This window comes from Hesperophylax consimilis, chromosome 7 (assembly GCF_061612785.1).
Source record: "Hesperophylax consimilis isolate HC1 chromosome 7, BYU_Hcon_1.0, whole genome shotgun sequence".
Lineage (NCBI taxonomy): Eukaryota > Metazoa > Arthropoda > Insecta > Trichoptera > Limnephilidae > Hesperophylax > Hesperophylax consimilis.
In genome coordinates this window covers 39,031,418-39,051,521 of record NC_142842.1, presented here as the reverse complement: position 1 = coordinate 39,051,521, position 20,104 = coordinate 39,031,418, and the positions used below count along the sequence as shown (strand labels likewise).

Sequence of the window (20,104 nt, the reverse complement as noted above, 5' to 3'; positions counted from 1 at the left end):
TTTCAGGTATCTATGGTTTTCCTGAAGAAGTATCTAACAAACTACGTAGGTGCAATTTGTATAATAACTTCCCCGTACATGTATTTATAGTAGTTGCTACGCCCAAATTGAGAGTGGATAACTTTACTATGACTGACAGTCAGAAATGACAATCTAGTCTCCTTCATTGTGCGTTTGATAGATTCCCCTCTCTTAACAAACGGATTGCAATCCTTAGAGCGCAGGCGTCAGATAGGTATGCATTCCCTGTTCTACCGGTATTACAATGGAAGATGCTCCGGGGAACTAGCGTCATTATTGATCCCTCCGGCACCGATGCACAGTAGGGAAATATATGTACATGGTTGACATTTGTCACACGAAAACGGGTCGTTTCTACGATTTGTTCTTGAGTTTTACAGTTCGGCTGTGGAGCGATTTTCCGGCCTCTGTGTTTGCTTCCTCCTACAACACTCCTTCCTCTCCTCAAAAAGGCCCTGCACTCAACATCCCCAAAGCTGGCATAGGCGGTAATGTAAAAAAACTGTGTGGAGTTAAAGTTTTAAAAAAGCCTCGCACCGAGAATGCCAATGGAAGTTTTGTTGGAAAGATTGCTTCCGTTAATATTATAAATAATTATTTATTAACATCTTCAACATCAAGATCAAAGGTCAATCAGTATGACACACCTCTCCTATCAGAATACCAGAAATAATAATGGCTTTCTTCGTAGGTATATATTGTTGTTATACGCAATGATAAACAGTATTAGTCACCAGACCACTCTACAGTCTACATCTTACCATACAGATGTTTTATATTCAGGAGGGAACTGGTCAAATGGTATTATTCAGAATATCCCGACTTTACGAGAGATGGAAAGGTTAAATGCAGGAAACTCCATTAATGGACAACTGAACGCGATTGGCGCTAACTAAAAATCGTACAAAGAAGCGAAGCTAGCACTCCACAATGGAGTAATGGTATTTATTTTAATATCAACGGTATAAAATATACCATATACAGTAAATTATAAACAGTGACATCAGAAAATATACAATTAACAGAAACTCTAGATGGATATAAAAAGTTAGAGATACAAGTACATGCAAAACTTATAGGTAGACTAGGTTAGATTAGTATTGATTGAAATATATGATAGTTTAGATACATGATATAATATATTACAATAGCTTAAATGTATGCATTTATCAAAGTTTATTTAAGGTTAAACGCAACGCTCGTTGTATTCTACGTGTTCACAGATGGCGTTAATTAATTAATTTTGTTTAAATACGCTTTTGCAAGGTATTGCTTTACAGTATTAAGACAAATTATTTGTTTGCGCCCTCATATACGCAATATGAATATGAATAAATAGTTTTGTCCATATAAAAACTCAATTCTATCGAGAAAGGCATACAAATACAATATTGGATTGAATCATCGGTAAAATATTGTATTTGTGTGCCTTTCTCGAAAGAATTAAGTCTTTAAACGAACAAAACTATTGATTCATATTCATATTGCGTATATACGGGCGCAAACAAATGATTTGTCTTAATATTGTAAAGCAATACCTTGCAAAAGCGTATTTAAACAAAATTAATTAATTAACGCCATCTGTGAACACGTAGAATACAACGAGCGTTGCGTTTAACCTTAATCAGCATAAAGTAGCTGCAGAGTTGAAGAAGTTGTCAAATGACAAGTTGAAGCAACGAAATTTCAGTAAATGTAATTTTTGTATTGCCTATGCCGAACTGTCTACATACATTAAAACAGTGAAATAAAGCATAATAAAGTCTACTAAGCGTAATAAGTTACAGTTGCGCAGTGGTGCGGTATACAGAAGTGAAAATTACTTTAAATTTAAACACAATTAACAAATTTTAAACGAAAATAAATAAATTTGAACGCCACTACACATTGTATAGTTATCGCTACTTGACCATAGAGGGCAGAAAAAAGTGCAGGAATTAAACAAAAAATAAAATAAATTAATGCGTTTCGCTATTCGTCAACAGATGGAACTAAATACATAAATTGTTTCAAACAAATTGCGAAACATATTTATTTTTATTATTCCAATAAAATCAAGAAACCTCGCATACAAGAAATATCTGTCTATTTCAAATAACTAAACTCAAATACAAAACCATCTTTAAAAAATGCCCCCAAAAAGTGATATGGATCAAAAATTTGAAAGCTTCAAAGAACAATTATTACAAACAATTAGCGATAGAATCGACCTTCAACTTAAGAATTTTATAAAGAAAGACATAAATAAACTATTTTTGGAAATAAAAAATGAAATCCAAGACTTAGTTAAAAGCGTAGAGTTCTGCTCAAGCAAAATTGATGATTTTGAGAAGGAAATAAAAAAAAAAGGAATTAGAATGATTATCTATTTCGTCACACTGCCAAGGACTTTTTTAGGTTTGATTTATTTAGTTAAAAAGAGACCAATTAGCGAAATGTTGGTCCCCCTCTGCCTTCTTTAAATGATGTATGGCACCACATACTAATACTAATACTAAATAGTGAGTGCCGCAGCCGCTCCCACATCTCCCTTTGTCCGTGAGAAGTCATGCGATCAAATTTCTCCTTTTCAATGCACAATATTCCGCTGGTTGGAATATTACGCGATGAATTTCGATAATATCATCAAATAATGTTTAACACGATTTAATCAAAATAAAAAAAGTTTATTTTTAAATAATTACATACTTACTAACAACACTACCTACTAAAGTTTCTAAACCCCGGGGAACAAATTTCCACATTTTTTTCAAAAGTTCTCTTCACTTCTGTTCTGCTCAACTATGTCATAAAGCCACAAAAGCTCACATAGTGATGCAGAAATATAATGTAAGTACTACTTCACTATCACTTGTTTCGTTCTGCCAGATATGGCCTTCGTAATAATCCTTGAATATTTTTTTTAAATACACGAATGAATTAATGCAAATCTTGGAAATGGAAATTAACCCACTTCCCGACATCCGATAGAGCTGAAACTCAGCAGATATACTCGTTGGTGGCAACCACGTTCATATACGCATTTTTCTGAAATCCGGTGACATTACAGCATTGAATATACGAAATAAATATCGGCATTTGGCGAGGTGGGTAGAGTTGTCGACTACAGTTCCTGGGTAGGAAGGTTCGATCCCGAGAAAACCAAAAGGATTTAAAAGACATTCTAAAATAGACGTATTACAGAAAAAAAAAATGGTTTTCAGGTGTGATTTTTTTAATAATTTTTTTTTGAGAAGGATATTTGTTAAAGTGTGTAATTCTTTTCACATCAAACTTCTTTTTATTTCGTTTAAAATATTATACGACATAAATCATCCATTTAAAGTACAGGATTTGTTATTTTAACATCTGGGAAGATAGGTATACTTACAAAAACTTTTAAGGTTATTTAACTAGTAATTAAAGATATCTACTGTTCATTTTATATCTAATTTAATTCAATCGCACCAACATTTTTCTTGTCATGCTATGCTGTGCTTAAACATAATGTTATAAATTGATTAATGAGTCGTAAGGATACATTAATGTAGGTACTTACTTATCAGTTTTTTATATCTTGTTTTCCTAAGAATATAAAACGTTCAAAATGTTGAAGACGAACTTTTTGAAAAGAGAATAATGGTACCTACAGATTACAGATAACAATAAACTGCCTACTTACGTGCATAATATTATTTTCAAATTTTAGTGTAAAACTTTTAATGCCAACTATATTTCCTCGGGTAAAAGAGCGTTTCCTTGGCAGAGTAGACCAGAAGTCCACTATCGAATGTTGCTTCAAGTGGATTATGCTCTCATCATCTACAATCCGCACTTTACAGTATTTTAACACACATTTGATGTAATGCTTCAAGTGTGTGTTATAAAAATGATGATAACCTTAGATGAATTAAAAGAGAAGATATGTTACTGACGCGTGTGGTTGCACTGAACTGGGTCCAGTGGACATACTTGAGATTTAGATTTATGTATCGCACATAAGTTCATTGGTCAGACAAGTTGTCCCCAGTTGCCACAAAAACGTCGCTCTAGGCTCTTTTTTGTGAAAAAAATGCCTTCCCGTGCCTTTGTGAGGTGCACAAATCATTCTAGAGCAAAAACCAAATCTTAGTTTCTTTACATTCCTATATATACTGATAAATCACTTATTATTTCAATAAATATAAATCCGCTTTAACTCGAGGCTGGTGTCGGGATGTTTTTACTAATATAGCTGTTTCACGCGTACACACATATTCTTTGAATGGCAATCCCTTTCTAATGCGATCCGTTCCATGCTAGGCAGGCTGTTATATATGGCTATTTCATCTATTCATCCGTCGTTATTGGCTATTCTTTTTGTATGCCTTTATTTCTTTTTTTATACGCTTTGAATCAAAAGAAAGGAGCATGCCATATTTTTTTTTCGATTGATATGAACATAACGCGTCTTTATTTTCATGTCAATTATGGTGATAGAAGTCTAAAAGTGAGTATAAAATGGAACAAGTGACTGTGAGTGATACGCCGGATGAGTCTTTTGACTTCTGACCTGAGTAATTGGTTCCGAGCCATTTCACACATGCATATTGTTTAGGACAATTTACCCTCGAGTAAAATGACTAATTATTATGTTTATAGAATTGCACGTAACCATTAACTTACGTAATCATCACAAGGTTTTGTTACAGCTAACTTACTAAGTGTCAGGTTATATTTACAATCGAATATGTGTCGGTATACAGTTATTTACATACACACAAGTGTTAATCATTAAATACGTATATAATTTCCTTAGCGCTCTTTTAATGAAAAATACATATTTTTATTTGATAAAATCCTCTTAAAACTAATTGTTTATTATTATAATAATTTATTCATCATCAAACACAATAATTTATGTGCTTTAGAGTTTTTTTATGTATTTAAGTGTCACTTTCAAAATTGGAACTAAGTGTGTCAAGTTTTTGTACTTGTAATTTTTAGTTTATTTTATTTTAATTTGTTAGTTGTACCTACCTGTATCTGAAATTGAAATGAGCATTATTGTTTAATTTTCTTTGGCTTAATCTTGAAAGTAATGTCAGATTTCGTTATTTTTCAAGGGTCTGCGCTTTTTCCATTTTAAAAAAGTGTTACCAATATAATATCCCGTTATTTTTCATGGGTCTGCGCTAGTTTATAATAAAGTAGCTGACGTGTACCTGGCTTTGCTCGGGGACTTAAAGTAAAGTTTTGAGGTTGTTATGATCTCATAAGATTTAGCCAGCATTAGCAATTAAATATCTTTTTACGACTTGATTACAAAACATTTCATTTTCCTTACTTTCTGTTAATATAGTAAGCGTGTATTATATTTAAAAACCTTCCGCAAGAATTTTTATAAATTATACTGAAGACCTTATCGAAATCCGTTCAGTAGTGTAGAAGAACTAAGCGCACAAACAGACAGACTATTTAGATATTTGTAAACGTATTACTTCAAACCAATAACATATTATAATAACAATATTACATAATAATAAAAATAGTCAAAAACCCACGACGAGAGAGGTGCCGTTCATGTATTACGTAAGCAGATTTATTACAATTATTTACCCCCTCTTCCCCCTTGTCACCAAAAGTAAGCAAAGCTCTTACCCCCACCCCCCCTCCGATGCCTACGTAAAAATTGGTACCTATATGCATTTTTCTGTTAATGTATTCTGTTTTTTAAGCAAGTACCTAAACGTATTAATTATTTGTGGGAATCCCCGAATATGTATTCGGTTTTCAAACATAGACAATGTGTGGGTTGTCAATGTGTAAAAAAAATAACTACTGCTGAGCAGTGCTGACGTAATCACTATCTCGACCCCCCACCCTCCCATGTCATCAAAAATAAGCAAATCAAAGACCCCCTGCCCCCCTATAGTGCTTACATAATACTTGAACGGCCCCAGAGTGACAGACTCAGATTTCCGGAAGCGCTGACTCGTTGTGGCCACTCTGCGGAGCATCAAATCAGTTAACAATAACATAACTTATTTACAACTGACGTCTCAAATATTTACTCAGCAAACTATTGCCGCTGTTCTTTTACAACCCAATTTCTATAAATTAATAATGGTTGTGAAATGTTAAACATGCGTAGTAATAAATACACGATAAAATGAATGCAGACAAGCTATGAACGCCTAAAATTTCAAGTCAAGTAATTAATTTGTTGAAGCTAAAATTCTATTAGTGACACATCAGACGAATCTTTTCACTGTGGAAGGGAATTAAATTAAAAATAATTTTGAACCACCCTGCTACAAGAAAGACTCGCTTCACGGTCAATCGGAAAAATGTGATATCTACGCATTTAATGTTATCAGCGTGTTAGGTAGGTACTTTATGTTGCTTGCATTACTCACTGCGAAACTGCGAATGGTATTATTAATGAAGTGACATTCGCCGTACGTGGCTCTGAAATGAATGAAATTGGACAAGGTGCGAGGCGAGGCCTTGCCCTTAATAAGAATTAATTCACCTTCTCAATCTGATGGAGTTGTTTTATTATTAGTGTGGTTGGGTGAATGGCCGTGTTTCTCCGTACAGAAGTACAGAGGTCGCGCGCGTCGGTCTTTTATTTACACCTGAGGAAGCAGATATTATAATTAATAAATACAGATGTCCGTCTGATAGTGCTTTGTATAAGATTACCAAATTTCATAACTTTAAATTGGTTAATTTAACTCCAGCTTTAAAATTTACAATAAAACTAGCATGATGTTGTATTTTATTTTGCTAAAAAAAGTTAATTTTTATTTTACTATTAATTTCTTTTATATAACCCACACACGGACAGTGCCTTAGCTTTTTAAAATTTTAAACGTATGTAATTTTTTATTCTAAAAATGTGTAAAAAAATTATTAGGAAAAAAAAATTGGATAGCAAATTGCAGGTTTGTCAAAAATGTTTTTCTGAAAATTAGCCAAATTGTCATTGCCACCAGAAATCTTATTATTCTATTTGAAAATTAGCTAAATTATCATTGCCACCAGAAATCTTATTATTATATCAGCAAATATATTAGTTATTGGAAGTAGATAGGTAGGTAATAGGTACTTTATTTTATTAGATTATGATCAAACAAATAATCATAGTAACCTAACTTAATACCAATGATTAGATTACTTTATGATGTACTAAACATGTTCATGAAAATAATAATATTGTATTCTGAATATTGATTATATTTTGTATCCATTTAATATAATAATTTATTTACCCATTGCATAAATAAGTACTAGCCCAGACCCGTCAACAATCACGGAATATTATATTTGTAGGATTTGCGAAACTGAAAGTATTTATTAAAAAACAATTACCTTAGGATTAATTTTAGAAACGATCATAAATTTACCTTTCGAATGAACACCTTGAAAATTTCAAACAAGAGAAATAAACATCAAATTTAGAATGATTCATTAATAAATGAACTATAATAAAATCAATAATTAATTATTGAAGACAATATTAGCGATTTTTAAACGAAAATCTAAACAGAAAAATCAGAAAAGGATACGGTCACATCTAGGACTCGAACCCAGGACCCTTGTCTTGCCGGGGCACCGCTCTACCACTGAGCTAATGGGACCCTATTCCCTTCGGTCACTTTTAATTGTATCATACTTCGAATAAGAACTACCAACATTGTTTTCATTTTTTCACCGCACATTTTTTGAGGTTTTACAATTTGAGGTTTTATTCAATAAACTTATTCCAAAAAATAAATATAATAAAATCATTTTGATACCTACTTTGTCGGTTGTCTGAATTGTTCTCACAATCAGTGCCATTTTTTTAAATCAATGCAGTACCAAGTTCTACCTAGAGTTCATTGAACTGGAGTTACGGACACACAATCGAAATTCGTATTTTTATGATGACTATCGTAATAATAATAATAATAATAATAATTGGATGACTTGTATAGCGCCGTTTTTGTGCAAAATCACCTCAAGGGCGCTGATCGTACTATAAAGTTTCCTATTTTTATTGGTATGTTTAATTAAAAATGTTCCATGTTATCTTTTTCTTTGATTTTAATAGATAAATTGGTAAGTTCCAATAGTCTACGTTATCTTTTGGTTTAATTTGAATAGTTAATCTGAAAACCTATTTCATATCCATATACTACCAATAGGAGTGTATGGCGAGCGATATGCTGAAATACGCCAAGCCACGAAAATATAACGGTCTATCACAGGCATTAAAGTTTCTCGTGTTTACTCGTGTTTTTCTCATGTTTAGAATATACAGGGTGTTAAGGGACTTACTTTAACAAGTGATTCCTGACAATATTTGTAGTAAACAATGTAAATGAAATGTTTGTCTCCGATATTTTTTATTCAAAATATTTCTTTTTTTAAACTTCCACATCGCCTCATTGGTCACTTAGCCAAGTAACCGCCCAACTCCTCACATTGTAAATAAAAATAAACAAAAAAATCAAAAATTTCACCGGAGACACAACTTTCTTTTACATGTTTTACTCCAAATCACTATATTATTGAATAAATAAATTTAACCAGGAATCACTGAGTAAGTCAAGTACGTCCCTTAACACCCTGTATACCTTACCTATACATGTAAATAAAACGTAGTTAAAAGCATCTACGTCTACGTGCAACCTAATGTAGGTCACACTAAGAACGACGTAGGCAAACAGTTACGAGACATTACTTTAGAAACCAAAATAATATTTCGATTTGTTAAACATTTAAATAGTATCTGTTAAATTATATCTAAGAGTATTAGATTTCACCAGATGTAGATTTTTTAAGATAAAAGATAAAATTTTAAGAAATATAATTCAGAATCAAAACGTTGCTTGACTAAATCTGAATAGAGAAGTACCAAGCACTACCCAACCTTCATATTTCCTATACTTCAGTCACACAGAATACGTATAATACCACCCGTTTGGACTATTGGACTTCATCAGAGTTTTTATTTAGAAAACTGTTATCATTCTTGGTACAGAAATACAAATAACAAAGAATGTAATGCACACAAGTCGAGTGCAACATAAAAACAAGATAAATCAATGAACTAACAACTGCCTAAGCACAGTATTCTGCTTTCGATGTACTCAACAAGAATATATTAGTTAAAATCAAGGTTTTGTCTGCAGCCCACGTAAAGCCTTGTTATCTACAACTACTAGTTAAAATTGTATATTCCAATGTTTCCCAAACTGGGGTTCATAAGTCTCGAAAATACCATCATATAATGTGTTTCGACTCACACCAGATTTCAGTTCTTTTCGTATTTATATCTTTCCTGTACAGTATATGTTTTGATTTTTATACATATCTACAGTTTTATTTCGATATTGATGAAATTTTGCACACTTTACCTTCAAACCAGAGGAAGGTCACTTGCATAAGATTGTGCAAGGCCTCACCCCCTTTTACCGCCCTTTTACATATTTGAAGTTTAAAATAAAAAAGAAAATTACTATGAAACATTTCATCAAGAAGTATCAATTTCTGCTTTTAGGGTGAGAAAATGGGATGGCGTGGTTTTAGAAATCTCATGTAGACAGTTATTTTCCAATTGTTTTGAAGATCAAGTGTGCAAAATTTCATCAATATCGGAATAAAACTGTAGATTTGTTTTTTTTTTAAGTTACCCCCCCCCCCCACTACTATTCTTTACACTCATACAATAGATAAAAGATAAGACTACTTGCGTTTTACAAGATTTCAGCCATTTTCCTTTAATTATTTAATTACGTATTTCAGGGGTCGAAGAACGAATAGTTTGAGAAGCATAAGTCTATTTTATATGCGCATGTTATTATTGAAACAATTCTCGATGGATATTATTGGCTTCCTTCCGAAACACTTCAAGGATTCCGCAATTAATACATAACTAATTAATGTAGGCAACACGGAATATTTCCGCAAATTTTAAATTTACTAATTTTATATTTGTGCAGTACCAACAGAATTGGAAAAACAACGATTAACTTATTAGTATGCATCGTTTGCTGCGACTGTTGTATTATTATATATTTACAGCACACAAGTCAACTGCCCGCAGCAAGTGGGCCTATGGCATCCCCGGCTATGTTGTGAGGAAAGGAAGTGGAAGTAAAAGGAGATGGGTATGAAGAAGGTTGAGAAGTTCCTGGCTGGTCAGGTCGTGTCACTTAACACGGTTAAAACGGGGACCGGATATCTCATCAAAATGACAATTCAACCCACCTTTAAAAAGTTATATAAAGTCAAGAAAAGTGATGAAACAAGTTTAGGTTGTTATTATTCTTTGCTTCAACAATTAATTAATTAATTTTTCAACGGTATATACGTGTACCTACTAAACTGTGTTTTACATGCTGTCACAATCGAAATTTAGCTTAGGTTCACCTTCCCTGAACCCTATGGCCCCTGGGGCTGGGGAACAGACCCTTTACCTTTTATTTTAGCTCTCCTGGCTGTCGTCACAGAGCTAGAATAATTACCTACAAAAATCGTTTCAATTCAGAAAAAAAAATCCCCGTTAAATTTAAATCGAGAACCACGAGTTTTCATTTGCCATATATTATATTTATTATTATTATAAAATAACATTTAAATCAAGTGCTTATTTAGTACATGGGTATTTATTGTATGGTTCAATAGCACTTTAATGATTTATTTATCTGAAGCAGTTAAATAAATGGGTGATGCATCGATGCCAAGCAATTGCGAGAGAGAACGTTTCAAAAATGATATAACACTAAAGTCGCTCTAAAGACAGTTATAATCAGTTTTAATGGTTACTTCTCGTAGTTAACTGATAACCTCGCACTTAATAACTTTAACTTCCCGGTGATAATACACAAACAAAGCCAGCCTTCTTGTTTGTTAGTTTAACGTTAAAATGTCTAACTGCGAATACCTACTACATTATGTAAAATTCTTTCAAGATGAACTGTGAGATGGTTTCCATGGAAGTCAACGGTTAACCTCAATGAAAAATGTTTTTGTTAACTGTACTTATCACTTTACACTATACTAAAAAAACACTTTTTTTAAAACAAAAGTTTTATAAAGGTTGTTGTCATCTCACTTTTTGTTTCATATAAATATAAGTATTTAAAAAATTGTAAACCTTCACCGTTTGTATAACATTATTTTAAATTATAAAGGACGGTCTATGATAATCTTTTAAACGCTAAAAAAATCTCGGTGTTCTCCCTTTCTAAATCTGTTAATATTATATGTCTGAATATAATATAAAAAGAAATAAAATAAGCTTCATGAGGACATGTCATTTGGTGATAGATATAGCACTATATGGTCGGTGTGATTTAGTAGTTATTTAATATATTGGCGCAGGTAGGTCTGGGCGTTATGATGTTGCTTTGTTTTATGAGGCTAACTAAGAATTACTTAAGTAGGCAACGAGGGTTGACCGCCATACTACTCTATCTTGAAACACATCACTTTCTTCAATCACATTCATCCGTCATACGTTTCTGTTATACCAACTCAATTATGTCATTCGATCGTGTCATGTCTTCGTGGGACGCCCATGACTGCAAAAAAGATTTTAACACATTCGCTGCCAGGAGCTTACCATTAAAATTACCTACACATGATTGGTCCGCCTATGGGAGTGATTGGCACTGAACCGGTTAACCAGGCATTCCTGAGCTTAGAGTAAAAACGTAGACCTCAGTTTGCTGTCCCGTTACATTTTTTCAATTAAAAACAAAAAATAAATATTTCCATCACACGTGGAAACTGGGTACAAACTAGCGCATCATGTGATACGCACTCCGTCTCATTCCATCATCACCGTACAGACAGGACAGAGCTCGTATCACGAGATCCGTTGCAGCGCGTAGCAGTGAGATCAATGGCGAAATGCGGTAAAAAGATTTTTTTATCTTTAATTTTTTTTAAATCACCAAAATTACATCTACGTTTTATACTAGAAATATGCTCAGGAATACGTGCTGATACAATATTGGCAACTGGGTCCATATATATAAGAGAATTGAACTAAAAAATGCCAAGTAGGCATTTTCATAATAATTTCCTATCCTCCGAGTCAACAAATTAGCTCAGTACCTACCTACCTGTATATTGATATGTGATTGCTTTGTTTGTCAAGCGAAGATTAGCAGAGTTACTCGTATAAATTCTAATTGGGTTGCGGAAGATAAAGGATTTTCGATTAAATCTAAGACCTAATCTAAACAAATAATTGCACAAATTTCGTGTCAACTGTGTTCCTAAAGATACATCTACAAATAACTTAATTGTGTGCTTCTGAGAAATAACCGATCTAAGGTAGCGCTTTATAACGGTTAAGATAACATCTGATAATGATATGGGTTTTATTTAAGCCTCAAATGCTGAGGTATGTTATTAGTTTAGTGAAGGACAAAAATATAATTTTTTACATCGCATCCCAATGTAGAAAATATAATATGTAGGTAGTGGTACCTACTAACTACTTGCTTTCCATTTTTGTTTCAAACTGAGTTTGATCCACTCGAGATTTTTGGCATATTATGGCAAGTTTGCAAAAACGTTCTATTATCATAATGTGTGACAAATTTATAGAACATATAAATATACGCGAGCCGAACTGTCGAACTGAACCTCAACTTGCGTTGCTTCGTTCCTTTCCCGTAATTCGTGGCTCGGTTCGCGTTTCGGTTCGCAAATGTATACTTACCATAAGATGATTCATTTGGTTTAAAACCGCAATAAGCAGTACATATGTTTCTTATTACATTTTGAGGAATGATATTAATTAAATAATGTATATATATATACGACCAATCGCTCGGGTTGTATTGATTGATTGTCATTTTATTTTTATGTAGCCGTTCATTTGTGGCTGATTTTAGCATATCATGGACACGGAAAAACATTATTAATTTAAAATGTCTGTCCAAACAAAGTTTCAAAATAGGCTCCTTCGTAAACTAAGTATTACACGGATGGTCGATAAAATGTCTAAAGAAAATAACATCCTAATAATTAAAATAAATATATTATCAAAACGAAACGGATTTTTGTAATCTAATGTTTGCGAACAAATAAAAATTAACGAATATTTTTTAATATGTCTATTTGAAATTTTTTTGAGGTACGAATGAATGCATATCTTCGAAGCGGAAATTCACCCACTTCTCGATATGCGATCGAGCTGAAACTCGACAGAAGACTCGCTCTCGATGACAATGCATTCTATCAATTTGGTGGTAACCACGCGGATTGCAGTTCTACCATATTCATTCCGAAATATAACCCAATTCGAATATTAAACTTTTTAGCCAGGTGCAGTTTCTACTGTATTTATTCCGAAATAAACCACAATTCGAATATTAAACTTTTTAGCAAGGTGCAGTTCCACTATATTTATTCCGAAATAAACTCTAATTCGAATATTAAACTTTTTTAACGGTTATTTCAAATTCGTAATCACTTTTATTCATTCCAGATTTACAAACGTATCGAACTCATGATAATGATAATCCATATAAATTATTATTTGTATCCACAGTAGCGATGTGCCAATTGCACAGATACATTCGGAGATTTATATATACCTACCTACTTGTTACTTGTTACTGATCCATAATAAATGACTAATTTTGGAAGATAATCTTACCTGCCTTACTTACAGACCTACCTACTTGCTGATTAGATTTACAATGTGATAAGATGTAATCTTTGATTAGCAACTCTGCGAATTGGAAATATTACTAATACTAATGTAATGTAAAATAGTCATTAGCAACCCGTGGCTTGCAAATCCAGAAACAATATATAACAAATATGTTACTAATGAAATGTAAAATAGTTATTAGCAACCCGTGGCTTTCAAATCCAGAAACAATATATAATAAGTATTTGTTAATCCTTTTAAATATAATATTACCTACGCTTCATTTTTTACTCATAAGTTTGACTTCTGGAGCCCATTTTTTTAATATATTGTGATTTTTGCATAAAACTAGTCGTTTTTAAACATATTGTGTAATTACTGTTTAAGTATTTTTTTAATAAATATGACAATTTTTAAAACAAATAATTACAAAGAACAAATTGTTTTAAATTAAATAAATTAATAAACGCTGGAAAAAAATGTAAAAGTATTTCCATAGTCTCAAACATTATTTATTTTGAAATTAATTAACTCCCAAAAATAATACAATTAACTAAAAAAGTCAATTAAATGCGTTATTTAGAACAGGTTTTTTCACAGAATTTGAACAATTCATCAAATTTCAAAGTTAAAATTCTATTCAAGTGTTTCTTCTTTTGCTATTATTTAATTAATTATGTTTTTTTTTAGTTTTTATTTTTATTTTTTTTTATTAGGTACAATATTTTTTACAATTCAAGTTTTCCAGTAATTTAGGCCTCACTGGGTGGCTTGCCCGTGCTGAGGCCTTCATGTTATTATTTCATCATGGGACAGTTGTTTCACAATACTTGGGTAATAATAATTTAAAATTTTTTCTCCCAAAAAATGTTAGTACGCACTATTTGTAGCCTGCCAACCAACAAAGATGGTCCACGCCTGAATTGATAAATAACGTGTTAAATTATGCACTGAGATTATTACAACACTTAATTGATGTAAATTGTTTTTTAATGTTTGCAGTTGAAGAGCGCCGCCCTTTCCTGGCAGAGTGAGGCCCGGTCACACAACATCCTCGTGTGGACCAAAGAACACAAGAGGCAAGTTCTCGTACCATTTATAAATCATCTTCATCGGGGCGCCACATTCCAGGGTGGGATTTGACCTCTTCCATAACCATTCTTCTCCAGTGATGTCACAGGCTCCCTGGCTCCGTTAGGTGGTCGAAAGCCTGGAATCAGTGAGACCATGGCATCACCAATTGGTGTATTTTATGAGGCTGAAGTTAGTAGGGAGGGGAAGGAGATGAGAGGAGGAAGGTGGGGAAATCACCTGGCTATTCAGATCCAGATCAGACACTAATGCCGGATGAAGCCATTTCAAGCAACGAATGGTTGTCTTTCACCAGGGCAATACTAAAAGTATCTACCGCTCTGGAACGTGCTGCAAAAAATATTAAACGAATTAATTATCAGATTAGATATACTTGCATTTGGATTTACCGGGATTTGAACCCGTGACTGATGGATTCATAGGCAAGGATTGTAACCATTCTACCACCGAGACTGTCAATCCTGTTGGTCATCATTTCTGCTGACACATGAACAGATTGGGCTAGATACTTAAATACTCAGCTCACAGCCGTTAAACAATTCACTCTGTTTTCAGGACAGTGCTATAAATCTTACGGATTATAGCGTCCCTATTTATAATGTCAAAAAATAATATTGGAAAATATTAATAAGTTGTATTTTATTTTTACAGATAACACAATCATCAGTGTGTGGCAGTACCACCCTGTTTACAACACATGTGAAAGTGACTTATCCAGATGACTGTGATCAGCAACCCCTCGGTGAAGAATGGGCTGTATGACAGCGATGGCAACCCAACAACAAACAACCCGCCTCACACCAACCAACCACAAGACCACGACAAGCAGCGAATCAGTAATGACTTCACGGATCTGGGGGCTGAGGCAGACAACGCCAAGAACAACATTACCTACGGGCTATACAACAGTGAGAACAAGAGCGATGTGACTTTTGTGGCGGGCTTTGGATCTGACACGTGGAGGTTTCCCGGTCACCGCGCCGTTCTGGCAGCGGCTAACCCCGTCTTCAGCGCCATGCTGCTCGGACCAATGGCGGAGTACACTGCGTCCAAACCCATTGTGGTGAACGATGTTGATAAAAGAGCATTTGAACAACTTCTTAGGTAAATATAACTTTTTTGAAAAAATCATTCTAAGGTGAATTATCGTTATAAAACAGAATTTTTTTCTGAAGCGTACAAAACTATCAAATGCTGAATTCTGGCGTCTCAAATCAGCATGGTTTATTTTTTTAGCTTATGGTGTAATTTCCTTCTTGAAATGTGGATCTTTAAAGATTGGATACAATATTGTTTGTTCCGCCTATTCTTCTTAAGTTGTTGATATTCGGGCACAGAGGAACACCAGAGATAGTTCATTGTCAATGGAACACCGTGTTCTCTGAGCAGAATTATTCACAGAGTTGTCTAACTATTATACTAACTGTCTGCAACTGTCAACTATGGCATCCCCAATTGGGGTATGTTGTGAGGCCAGTGTTGAGGTAGTGGAGAGAGGAAGGAGATGGGGAAGAGGAAGAGGAAGGTGAGGGAGTATCTGGCTGTTCAAATCTGGTCACCAAACACGGCTAAAACCATTTCAAACGATGTTTCAATTCTGAATGGTGGTCTTGCACCAGGGCAATACTGAGAGTATCTTCCACTCTGGAACGTGCTGCAAATATACTATATATTATTTTAAATGAGTAATTTTTGAAATAACACAAATTATTCAAATAAAATTTACTTGCGCATGCTGGAACCCGCGACCTCCAAGCTGGTTTTGCTCCCATCGCCTTTATGATATCTCCAATCCCTTCTTTATCTGGTGTCTTAATATTATGTCTATAGTTTTATATTACATGGAGCTACACACAAAGGTGTGAGGTGTATTGCATCCAGTTCCTCAATTTCATGCTCTATAAAAAATGCAATGTTAATAATGAATAATTTTTTAATGTTGTAGGTATTTGTACAATGAACCGGTGAACCTATCGTCGGTTGCGACTGCCCGAGCCACTCTGGAAGTAGCCAACAAATACTTGTGTCCAAACCTAGTCAAGCAGTGTGTGGTCTATATCGATCTCCATCTCTCCCCCTCCACAGTGCTGGAAGTCATCCAGAACCTCCGCTTCTTCTGCAGTAGAGTCCCCACTCCGGGAGCCGTTCCATCTGCTCCCCCGCTGCTCGAAAACCCGGAGGAAGAGAGAGAGGCCATCACTATTCTCTGCGATTCTCTTCTGCTCAACTGCCTTCTATACATCGATGAACACGCATCTGATGTTCTGGAACAGGAAGCCATGGAAGAACTCAGTTTTGAAGACATTTCCATGATAGCTCCTAGAGACACTCTCAAAGTCAACAGCGAGATGGATTTGTTCAGCGCTCTGGATCGCTGGAGCATCAGTGAGTGTAAGAGATGTAATAAAACCTTGACTTCCGCCAACAGGAGGCAAATCCTCGGAGAACTGAGCTATTCCCCGAGATACCTTTTAATGACAGAAAAAGAATTCTTGTCCGGCCCCAAAACTAGCGAGCTCCTTGATCTCACCGAGTGCGATTTGATCTTGAGACGAATGAAAGGTGATCGAAGCATTAAATTCACCGCAGAGCAAGAAGAAATGTTGAAGAAATTCGCTTCTCATAGAATATCTTCTTACATCCAGCCGGTTCCCCTCAGTGACAGAACGGTTCCCAGAAACTCCCCCGCCGTTGACAACTCGATCAATGACAAAATCGATTCCAAGAAAAGTAAAAAACAGAAAAAGGAGGAAGCCAAGAAACTAAAGAAGAAGTTAAAAGAAGAGAAGCAGTTGGACAAGACGAAGAAGGGTTGCAGCTGCGCCTGCGTCGGCCAAGGATTATTGGATGTATTTGTTTTTTTGTTTGACTGAATTATGACTACAAAATGTATGTTGAATATTTTAATGTTATTTATTAACTTTACTGTGGGTACAGAAACCTCTAGTTCTCATAAAACGTTTCAAAAGCGTAAAAACATACTTTCAGTCGTAATCTTTTATGTATTATTTTAACCTTCTGATTGAATAAGTGCAATTTGGGACAGAATGGTACATTGATAATTTTAAAAATAATTGAATGAAATTCCAAGTACCATCTAAATATTTAGCTTTACTATAGCTTCTTCAATTTAATTGAACTCAAAAAATGATTAAAAAAATATTTACATTTTATGCTTTCATAGGAAATTTTTGTCTCTTGGACATTAAAAAGAATTTTATAACCAATTAAACCTATTGCATTTTGTTAATAACATTTTAGTAAAAATATATATGTATAACCAAATGTAGTTATTTGAAACTAAGTTTGTAGATAAAACATAAGTTTAAATAATTTAATTAATGTTGTTACTTGTTTCTTTTGTATTGACTGTTATTTTTGTGATTTTTTTTTAAAATATGTTACCTTACAGCAGCATTGCAATTATTGGAAATTATAATTACGAACTTCTGTTATACTAGTCCCAGCGTGAGATCTTATGTGATGTCAGCGTTCTAGTATCTTCCGTGTTTTTCATTTTCAAACAAGACACTCGAGAAGGTAGAGGATGAACGTCGATGACGTTCATTCAAGCTTCCGCTGGGACTAGTTTAGGGAAACTAACACCTTCGTACTGTTACTTTTAATTTTTTTTATATGTGATACATTTTATAACTGCATTTTCATACACTTATGGTAATTTATTTAATCGTTGATAAAAAACAAACATTAAAAAATCACTAAAAGCAAAAAAATCTATGTATCGCTAAAATAATTTCCTTGCAAAAAAAATATATACAGAGAAAGGTTTTAGTATTATGACATAATTGTTAAATTTTATTCAAAATTTTGTGACTTATTTACACATTGTTTAATTTATACCCATTATAATCAGAAATTCAATTATAAATTAATTTTAGATTTGTATGTTGGTCTATGACTGTGTGGATGTGAAGTCTATTTTTATAATGTTGTAGAAGTAATTCTTAAATAATACTCTTCTGCTACCAGCACACTATTTGTATAATTATTGTACCCTATTAAATATAAATAATTGTAATTGCTTAAAGAGGAAGTTACTGTAACTATAATGATTGCCATGTTAATGTTCTTTTCTATTTTCTCTGCTGAAAAACAACAATGTCAGAACCATTATAATAAACGTTTGCATGATGACTCAACACAATGACAAAAAAAAAACAATCTATAAACCTAACCTACGTAACCTATTTAACCAAGTTTTTGTTTCATCACTTTTTAAAGGTGTGTTGAAGTATTATTTTGATGAGTTATCTGGTCACCATAATAAAGTAAACAACAGTGGCCGAATATTGAGTTTCTAACAGGCTGGTTTTGTAATGATTCCATAATTTTATAATAAAACTATGAATGTGTGATGTTTGCTGTATAATATTGTTTAAAAAACTTTAACTGGTTGATAATATTAGATCAAAATATAGATATTGACGTTTTGGGTGGAACAGAGGAAAAATAAAAGAATCTTTTTATTGTAATCATTGTAAGATTTATTTCACTTAAAAGAAACAAACTAGTCGCTGTGTATGTTAAGTTGGTTAAACCAAATAAATAAATAAATGGAGAAGTTTTTCAAACCATTAGATAAAAATTGCGTGGGCAATCTAATGCGTTTGGTTGTTCTTCTTTTAGAATATTATTATTATTGTGATAAATGTATATTGCCATAAAATGTTACCACACATGAGTTTATAATACCTAAATTGGAAATCAAAACTATTTCTAGAGTCCATCAAAAATATTAGATGTGTTTTGTAGCTAATTATTTATCTTTAAAATTGAATTGAAAGATAAAGAAAATTATATATTTCCTGACATTATTCCCTCTTTTAATTTAATCTGTACCTTTGTACCTTTACCCCTCTAGCTCTACTTAAATACATGTGCATTGATGAGCATGCAAACAAAAATGTACCCACAGTAACTTTAGCTAATAGGTATCAGTAAGTCTTTCTTTACAGGAAACTTCTGTGACCAATCAATGGGGTCTACTTAGCTCGCTGTTAGTAGTCAGACGAATCGAGTTCGATACTCATCGCAGCGAACTGACTTACTACTTGAAACAGTTGAACTTGCAGGCAGCCAAAGGAGGAACTAACGAAAGAAAAAAGTATTTTTAAATCCATAGTTTTAAAACAAAATCTACACTAGTGACACATCTAACCATGTCAAGAAATAATTACTTTCATTAATAAATTAATTCAGAACAGGGAGCTTCTCCGGATCTTAAATGAGTTGAAATTCGACAAAGCCAGAGGGCCTGATGGAATACCTAATAGTCCTACAGAATTAACTCCAGTGCTCTCAAAATTATTTATATGTGACGCATATTTGGGGTCGGTACTTGAA

The 20,104-nt window shown here is 33.5% G+C and overlaps 1 protein-coding gene across 1 annotated transcript in view; it reads left to right on the top strand.

The window, feature by feature from the left end:
- The window catches only part of LOC149422742 (BTB/POZ domain-containing protein 6-B-like), a 69,568-nt gene extending 50,005 nt beyond the window's left edge, over positions 1-19,563 (top strand). The window contains exons 2-4 of the mRNA XM_089633936.1: positions 14,651-14,727; positions 15,392-15,844; positions 16,686-19,563. Of these exons, the coding sequence (XP_089490062.1) occupies positions 15,459-15,844; positions 16,686-17,613 (1,314 nt within the window). The 5' untranslated portion in view covers positions 14,651-14,727; positions 15,392-15,458 and the 3' untranslated portion in view covers positions 17,614-19,563. The remainder of the gene's footprint in view (positions 1-14,650; positions 14,728-15,391; positions 15,845-16,685) is intronic.
- The last annotated feature ends 541 nt before the right edge of the window (positions 19,564-20,104 follow it).